We start from the raw sequence: 9,336 nt of genomic DNA, 5'->3' as shown, positions 1-9,336 counted from the left end.
AGGTGAGGGGGGGTGACAGCGAATTGGAGTCTGTAACCCCGTGCTATTGTCTAACGGCATATGGTGAGATCTCAGATTTGGCGTAGAGCTGTTGAGGCATGGACCGGTGATATACAAGTGAAGATTGGGGGACGATTGGACCGTGTCGATTGGACTTACAGCGACATCCTGTTTCATGGCTAGTTGTCTGTCGCCATGGCAACAGCATTTGATGACACCCCATAATACGCTTAGATGCGTTGATGGCTGCATCGTTACCAAACCTGTGAAGTTTTGGGGCGTTTGGAGCAGTTTCACTGAAGTTATGAGAAAGCCGTGTTTCATGGCGAGCATTGTGTTGCCATGGCAACGGCATTTGAAGAAATCTCAAAACTGTCCCGTAGATGTCTTCACGGCTGGACTGTTAGCACACATGTGAAGTTTGAGCAGTTTTTGAACATTTTCATAGGAGTTATAGCGACATCATGTTTTATGACGAAGGTTGTGTTTCCAAGGAAACGCCATATGGTGAGATCTCAGATTTGGTGTAGAGCTGTTGAGGCATGGACCGGTGATATACAAGTGAAGATTGGGGGGACGATTGGACCGTGTTGATTGGACTTACAGCCACATCGTGTTTCATGGCGAGTGGTCTGTCGCCATGGCAACGACATTTGGTGACATCACATAATACCAACCCGGTATCACGGCAAGACGTGAACATGTGACGATTTACCATGCTGGGAGACGTGGATATGTCACGGTTTCAAAACGCGACAGTTACACGGTATTGTTAACCCATGTTAACCAGTGGAGAAATACCCGGAAGTGCCAAGCAAAGGCTCTACCGCGCCTATTGGTCGGTTTTTATTGTCAAGATTAGATGTTTTTAATTTATTTTTTAATCCTCACACTCGATTTCACCGATGTTCTTGTGGCCCTAGCTGGTCGACACCTCTTTCAGCAGAAACAAAGGCTACATTCATGTATTACATCGATGTTAATCCCCTTCAAGCGTGACAGTTACACGGTATTGTTAACATGGAGAAATACCCGGAAGTGCCAAGCAAATGGTCTACCGCGCCTCTTGGTCGGTTTTTATTGTCAAAATTAGATGTTTTTAATTTATTTTTTAATCGTCATACTCGATTTCACCGATTTTCTTGTAGCCCTAGCTGGTCGACACCTCTTTTAGCAGAAACAAAGGCTACGATGTTAATCCATTTGTGTTGTTGTGGAAATACCGGACGTGACGTTGTGTGATCGCTTAGCAACTGAACTCCGTGAAAAATAAACAACACTAAGGTTCAAGGGTCAAGGGTTTTTGTTATCAGATGCTAGCTACAGTGTAATTTTGGCATTTCAAATCTTAGATCCCGAGCTCCTCCAACAGTGCAACATAATATAAATAGGACATAATAAGAAAATAAATAAAGATAGATAAAAAATAGTGCAAAATGCACCACTTTTGGTTCAAATTATGAAACAAGTAGATTCATTCATTTATTTATTTTTGTTGCCCCGCTAAATCGATGTTAATCCATTTATGTGGTTGTGGAATTACTGTACGTTACATTGTGCGGTCGCGTAGTAAGTGAACACCATGCTACCGATTACTATCCGATGACCATGAACGCACCGGACATCGGCTACAACCTCCTCTCTGTCTGACTTCGCCAAGCAGGTAATGTGCTGCACCGCATGCCTCCAATATTTTAGTGTTTATTGCAAGTAAATCAGTTTTAGTTACATATCTTTTTAAAGCATGAGCTAGCTAAACACATATTAGCTTTACTTGACCGGAGATATAGTACAGTGGTGAGTCCTACAACCCGGAAGTGAGTTAGCATTTTACAACTATTGGTTCCCTCGTCTCAGAGTCAATGGGATTTCTCCATAGGATTTTGGAAAATAGCTCGAGTCGAAATAAGATCTGTGGAAAACGAACCTGCTTGATAAATGCACCTTTTGTTCAGCCGGATAATCTCCACATATCTACCCTACTTTTATCATTTTCGAATCATAAATCTAATGGCCAGAAGTAAAATGCTAACGTTATGCTATAAACGAACTACAGACCATGGATGTATAATAAGAACCTTGAGAATAATTACCTTTAGAAGTACACCAAAACATAACTGCTAACAATGTAAATGCTGTGTTGGAAACAAAGTTAATGTAAGAAAATGTTGAGTTAAATACTTTTGGCACTGTATATACAAAGCTTGGAAAAATGCCTATTGTGGCTGTACTTGCATACAGTGGCAACTAATAGTATTGTGAAGAAATGTCATGACAACCATCGACAGACTGTTAGTGCACGCTGATTGTTGTGGTCCTATTTAGGACAAAACGTTCAGAGCTGTCCTTGTTCCAGTCCGCCCCTGATTGATTAGTGCTTTAACTCGTAAATTACACCCAATGTTAAAGCTTGTTGATGATATTTGAGATTGTAAATTGTCATGCATTCTAAAGTGTTCACTGTATTTTTTTCTTTCAACAGATACCAAACCAAAGCAAGATCAAACAGCACTTTTAAGAGCCTTTTTCAATTTCTTCTCTTCTCCCTCCTCAGAGCTATATTCCCTACATTTCTTCCTGTCTTCTCCCCATTTTTACCATCTTCATCTCTGTCTCTTTACCACTTTCTCTTTTGTATTTATACGCATGCAAACACACAAACCTGTGTGTGTTTTGATTTCTAGTTCCTGAAATGGCTGCTAAACAAGGCAAGGAACAGCTAGAAGATGCCATTTTCCTTGCCGATTTACTTTGTAAACAACTGAAGGTACATTTTTTTATTTCAATTGTATTGGTTTTGTGCCCGATGTACTGATTAGGTTGATTGATTATGTGCTTGTAATTTTCTAATGCTTGTAAGTGAATAGGAATACACTGGGAATGAAAAGCAGCTTGTTGTGAAAATGCATGACTACTTTATTGAAGGAGGAAGAAGACAGGGCCAGAGCAGCATCTAACAGGAGCAGAATCCACTGGGTTGGCAAAGATGCTCAGGGGTGTCCTCTAAAAAGGAGGAGCAGAAGTGGGGCAACCTGCCGACGTACTAAAGGTTTGTGCATGTATACAGGTATTCATGATTAACATATCATTTTTGTTTTGATTGTTCGCAACATGATTGGTACAGCATGTTTCAGCTTAGAGAGGTATTGAACAAATATCTGTTATTCCGTCGTACATATAAAAATAGGCCATTGTAATAAATAGTTAGAGTTGGTTAGAACTGTTAGAACTCTTTTAATGCATAACTCTGTTCTCTGTAATTATTATCTGTTACCAATATATCTATTATTATTATTTATTTTTTTCAGCCAGAACTGTTGCCAATGACAGTCCAGTGACTGTGGAACCAGCTGGAGCAACCTCTGCAGTACCCCCTCAGCTTTTTGGTAGGATGACATTTACTATCATTGAAAGTTAGGAAATGTGTCAACATAACATCAAACGAATACGTGATGCAATATGAGTACGCTTTTGTGATGCTGAACATTTTGTTTTTTGTTTGTTTCCAGAAGATGAGATTCAGCAATTGCAGGAACTTTTGGTTGATCAACCATCAACCTCTTCCTCATGGTGCCTGCGCCAAAGTGCTGCCCAATAGGAGTGGCAAAAGGCAAGGTCCCATCACTTGGACAGCTTGCTGTCTTCAACTATGGTACCGGAAAGGAGATGCTCACATTGCTCCACTCCTGCGGTCCTTCGCTGCAGAGAATGCATGCCCCTTGAATGGTTGTGTCATGACTGTGACATTTCTAAACACAGCATACACACACTTCATATCAGGGAGTCCTTCAATGAAGGATATTTCAAATGTATTCCCCCAACAATGTCACTAGTCAAGACAAATGACATGTTCACTTTGAGACACCAAGGTATTTCCCTTAACACAATTTAGCCCCAAGTGGTTATTTTATAACTTTCCTAAGGTGCTGGTAGTTTAAGACATATTTTTAACCTCTTCACAGATCGTCTTCTGCCCACTGGTAGGCCTTCACACTCGTGTAACCCTGAAGGTGTTACAGAGTCTATAGGCAGGCCTGTCATTTTCGTCTGCATTAATGGTATGATTTTAAGTGTTCTTTTTGTCACCCTAATACAGGTAATGAATGCGATTGTTTTTACTAAACTGTATTTGTTATTAGGGCATTATGATTTGCATCTCCCCAAGAGGGTGTGCAACACATGCCATTACGAATGGACACCTGATTGGGGAGACCTCATTAGAAGCGGTTACTGGCCAGCTTCTGTGAACGGAGACACGTTATATTCCACGGATGTCTTCAAATCTTTTGAGGACCTGAAGACTGTGGCACCAGGTTTGTCCAGACAGGCCTTTTTACAGATGCTGGAACGGAGGACACAGCATTATGGAAGGGTAAGATGACTTTCACTGAGTATTGCATAAGTAGAGGGCATTGTGAAAGGATGCATTTTATTTTGTGTAGATGAAACATGTTGATTGGAAATATGTTTATGTCAAAATAACTAAATTGAAAAGCTTACAATTTTACTGAAAGTAGTTTAACTAGTGTTACATTAGAGCTAAAAACCTAGCACTGGTAGATGTAGGACATACTGTATAAGATCAAACATATCATAATCCAACTTTTGTTCTTTACTGAAGAACACAATTTGTATGATGAAAAACATTGTGCTCTTCTGTGGGAAAAAATAGGATTATGTATTGTATTGTACTGTAGAGAAAGTAGAGTCATGGTGCATATGACAAAAGCTGAAATAATGCTCCTTCTCTTCCAGCATCTGCCAATCCTAACCTGACCTTCACTTTTCAGGATATCGTGTGTTAGGGATACTCCTAATAACCCCCCTCTTGCCTCCAACCACTGTGAAAGTCTTCCTGTTTCCTCGTATTATTCTGACATGTGTAAGGTAACAATTTTGCTTCTCAAACTTCCAGATAGGACAAATCCATGGAGATGTCTTCCAAAGAAGCTTTCTGGAGTATATGGCCTGCCAGTACGAGTGCCAGAAAGTGACGTGTGAGGACACCCTTCTCATGCCCAGCTTCTACTCCCAAAATGTTGGCTGTGTCAGTGGATGGGAATAGGAAACAGTACCGTTTCCGTCAGTCACAGAGGTACATCTTTTTTGTATGTCAATTGAATTTAAGAAGTAGCCTATCAATGATGATAATAATGAATTGAATATTTATTTTTGAATTTAGGATCGATGAACCACTTTTTAAAGGGCCGTTCATCATGGAAGACTCGGCTGTCACAGACTTTGTTGACAAAGTCAGAACAAATGTAAAATGTGTAAGCACAACATTTTTTTTCCTCTCATTTTTCTAACCTTTACTTGTTTTGAGAGTGTAACATTAAAATGTCTTTAATTGTAGACCCCAGGAAAAGGTACATGTGGTACCAGGCAGTGGTCAGCTGCTCGAGAGACAGCAAGAAGAGCCAGCAGGCTTGTTGAAGAGGGGTTAGAGGTGGACATGTAGACATGGAGTGCTACTGAAAGCTCTCAACATGTTCAGAGGAGAAATATTTGCCTACCTCTTGTTCCTTCAAACGCAGTTTCAAGCTACAAACGTGCATTTTTGTTGCACAGATATTGCTTGTAAATACTGGCCCTACCTCGATAAAATGGCAAAGACAATGCCAGAACTGCGACCTTTGCTGAGCATGCAACCGTTTCTCTCGGTCATGCATGCCGAGGCCCATTCCACAAAGTGTGAGGTAGGCCCACTCTTATATTATTGTGATCGTAAGAATTTTTTTTAATTAATCTATGACATATAATATATGTGTATTTGTTAGATTGTGTGGAGTGAGAGAAATTTGGAGGGTGCTGGTTCGACGGCCAGGGAAGAAGTGGAGATGGTGAACAGCTTTCTGTCACGTTGTGCCATCACAACTAAGTACATGACAAAATCAGGTATGTCCTCTTGTCATTAGACCAACATAATTCTGTCTTGAAGTTATTATCCATCTCTTACTTTACTTTATCTTTGACTTTGATGTAGTCTGTTTCAACAGTACTAGAGTTTTTATGAGTTGATTTTCAAATACCCAAGTTATATTATCTGCTTGTCAATTTTACTTTTAAAAACAGCTCGCAATGACATGTTGACTGTCCATGCAATGGGATGGAACAGGAAGCAGGAAAACCTTCATGTCGTGTTGGCCAAGAGATATGTCAAGGTAATTGGCCATGTAAGTATAGGCATGACAAGATTAGATTTGTAAGACTAATGTGCAAACCTGTCACAAACAAATAATTGTCCAAGCTGGTAAAGTGTTGGATACGGAGTGCTTGCGCAGGTCTGGAAAAGTTTGAATGATTAATTACTGTTTTCAAGACATGAAAAGTTATGGAAATTTGGGTGAAAATCTTGAAAATACATCTGTATCGACAACATCTTTTTTACAACAGACAATCGCAATGTTGGAGGGTGAGACTCAAAAAATGAAGGACACCTGCGAAGAGCTTGGATGCCCTGAGGACAAAGTCCAACAATGGGTTAATGATGTTAGAGACTGGGCAACAAACGGTATGCTGTTTACTAACTTGTCAATATAACATTGTTATCTAACGTATAGTAGTAACACCTAGGTTTTCTTTGTCCTCAAACTGTGTTTCTTGTTATTTGCCCAAGACAACACATCAGGCGACAATCAGTCTCTCCAGATGTCCATTGAGCAGCTATTTCTAGGGCTGTGCCAAAAGAAAGCTTGCCTCTCTATAGACCGACTGGTAAGTTATTATTATTCAGTTGCAGTCATGTAATAAAAAAATTCCATTGAACATTGTTTCTGTAATCTTTTTTACAATTACGTCATATAGACAGCAATAAGATTTGGCAAGGATGCTGGGGTACAGCACCTCTATCCCTCACCCTACCCTGAAGGACACTAGGGTGTACAGCAGGGGTGGCCAACCAGTTAGAGGTTGAGAGCCAATCATTTCCCTGCGTTACTGCAAAGAGCCACATCATACAGATAGGCACACATGCTGGGTGTATGTCCCCCCACCTCTCTCTCTCCTTTCTGTGTGCTCCCTCAGTCTCTTCCTCTATGTGCCAGTCTCTCTCACACATAGAACATGAACATCTAAACATTTACAATAATTGACCCACACACTCAGACACACCCTCCCTCACACAGACACACATACCTCTGCTCAGTCAGAATTCTTGTTAATGTCACACACCATGATATTGACTGAAATGTACTTAACTTCTCCTACCAGTATTAAGACCAGAGGCCAGTTATCGTCAAACAATAACATTGTGTGCACTCTCACACACAACTTCTCACTTCAAATAATGTGAAAAAAAGTTGTTATCTTACTATGCATGTTGCTTCTTTGAACTAAGTGAACATTCTGGAATGAATTGCCTTGAACAATCCTTACAAATGTGGCTTGTGAGGAATATGTAAACGTTTGTATTTAAAACAAACCCATGACTAAGGTTGGTTCAAACTTTGCTATGTATTGTATTTTTAGTTAATTCTCCTCACATGATAACTATCTCAACCTTTACCTAACCCTCTGACTGACAGAAGCTTTGCTGACAGAGATGCACTTTCTCTATTTTTTCTTTCTTTACCACAATTCACCTATTCGGGAGTCCTTCTGTGTCAGCAACCAGCTTTCCGTGAGCAGGCCTTCTCTCACACTCACACACCTACCTACAACTACAAAGTGTTGCCGTTTAGGGTTGAAAACATTATATTGAGTTATTACGGTTTTATCTGAGTTATTATCTTCAGAAGCAGAACTCTCTCTTCACTGTCACATTGCGAGTGCAGTAAAGCCTGCCTCCGGTGCTGCAGGATCTGCATTCTGATTGGCTAAATCACTTCTATGTTGAAAACTCTGTAACGATTGGCCTGGAACTTGTGTGTTTACCCTTTGTGAACTGGGATATATATGCGCAAAAAAACACACAAAATAAAAATTCTATATGAATTGAAGTTCACAAACCATGGTTTACGTGTCAACTCACTAATTTCTTTGTTGATGTTCACATATCTGTTATCTGATTAAATAAATGCTATTTTAGCCCACTTCCTTCCAACTGGACAGATGTTATCCAATACCCATAGTCCAACAGGTATTCACCTGGCTTTCTTAAAGTAAAACAGGTACACAAGTTAACAAAATACTACATTTATTGTCATGTTTCTCACACTATGAATGTACCATTACAACAGCATTCGTCTACATATAAGAGGCAATGTAAGCTGTGTCCAAGTTCTGACACCCATGTGCAACATCTCAACTGGCTCATATCTTGTCTTATTAATGTTTCTCATAACTAATTGTATTAAAATAAACTCATTTTCCATCAACCAGCTTGTCACAGGAGTCTCAATGTTCGTCACACCCTCTGAATGTACAATTTCAACAGCATTCAGCTACATATAAGAAAACATACAAGTGTGTCCAAGTTCCGACACCCTGTGCAACACCTCAACTGGCTCATATCAGAATCAGAAATCCTTTATTAGTCCCACAGCGGGGACATTTCCGCTTGTTACAGCTAAAGTGGCATAGCAGCTAAACAAAGTGCATACCACAGAAAATGCTAACATATTAATTATATTATATATAATTATATTTAAAAACATTTTAGAAGGCCTCACGAAATACTTTAATGTAAATTGAAATGTGAAGGAATGTGTGTAATGTGGTGATTGCTATCATTGACATTATTCACCCACGGATCTATGGGTTGGGGTATTGTTCCGCACGGACATTTTAGTTAACCGGACTTCCTGTTGATGTGAAATCCGAAAACATTTTAAAAGAATAAAATAATACTTTATTCCGAGTGTGCTTGCTTTTCTCTTTGAAAGTCATCACATAACGGCATTGTAATACACGGTTCGGCTGCATTAAATATTACATATCTGCCGTAGTTCTCTTATTTATAGAGCCCTGATGAGAAGACTTCTAGACAAACAGGAAGAACTGCCGCCAAAACTGAATATGTGACGTGGATCATAAATATATCAGCAATTAAACAACATCTTGCATTTCTTTTTACACAATACGTCTTGCAGTATCAATACTAATTCGGCTGTCTTTTATATTTGATCCAATTGGTAGATAGGCTGTATTTACACCATAAAGGTGCACAGCTGATAGAAAGGGACACCTAGTGGTTAAATCACGTTATTGCATTTTATAATTTTTATTATTAGATATTAATAGGAGACACAGTCAGACACACTAATAAAGCTTTATTTAAATATGAAAGAATACTTTAGGTTAAGGTCTTCTTTTTAATAAGAAAAAAGCTTTGGGGGTATACATATTAAGCCTGACAAAGTACTAATATATTGCTTTCCTGCAATGTTAACAACT

General features: G+C 39.4%; 1 protein-coding gene across 5 annotated transcripts; it reads left to right on the top strand.

Annotated features, from left to right (window-relative positions):
• Window positions 1–1,109: 1,109 nt before the first annotated feature.
• On the top strand, window positions 1,110–8,318 carry LOC307044147 (uncharacterized protein). 5 transcript variants are annotated; one of them, XR_013809539.1, is made up of 14 exons: window positions 1,115–1,663; window positions 2,483–2,767; window positions 2,926–3,049; window positions 3,309–3,386; window positions 3,510–3,869; window positions 3,963–4,058; window positions 4,140–4,372; window positions 4,916–5,095; window positions 5,183–5,273; window positions 5,357–5,699; window positions 5,781–5,898; window positions 6,076–6,176; window positions 6,397–6,514; window positions 6,620–8,318. XR_013809539.1 is itself a non-coding variant. In XM_079689219.1 (12 exons), exons 8-12 carry the CDS (start codon window positions 5,490–5,492, stop codon window positions 6,748–6,750), a joined length of 666 nt encoding a protein of 221 aa, XP_079545345.1. In that variant the 5' UTR covers window positions 1,120–1,663; window positions 2,483–2,767; window positions 2,926–3,049; window positions 3,309–3,386; window positions 3,510–3,869; window positions 3,963–5,095; window positions 5,183–5,273; window positions 5,357–5,489; the 3' UTR covers window positions 6,751–8,318. The 5 variants fall into 5 exon arrangements, 3 of the variants coding, with proteins under 3 accessions (XP_079545345.1, XP_079545343.1, XP_079545344.1); XR_013809538.1 differs by having other exon boundaries at window positions 1,110–1,663; window positions 3,513–3,869; window positions 3,963–5,095; XM_079689219.1 differs by having other exon boundaries at window positions 1,120–1,663; window positions 3,963–5,095; window positions 6,076–6,164.
• The last annotated feature ends 1,018 nt before the right edge of the window (window positions 8,319–9,336 follow it).

This window comes from Notothenia rossii (genome assembly GCF_949606895.1).
Source record: "Notothenia rossii genome assembly, chromosome: 6".
NCBI classification, from domain to species: domain Eukaryota; kingdom Metazoa; phylum Chordata; class Actinopteri; order Perciformes; family Nototheniidae; genus Notothenia; species Notothenia rossii.
This window is presented reverse-complemented; position numbering and strand designations above follow the sequence as displayed.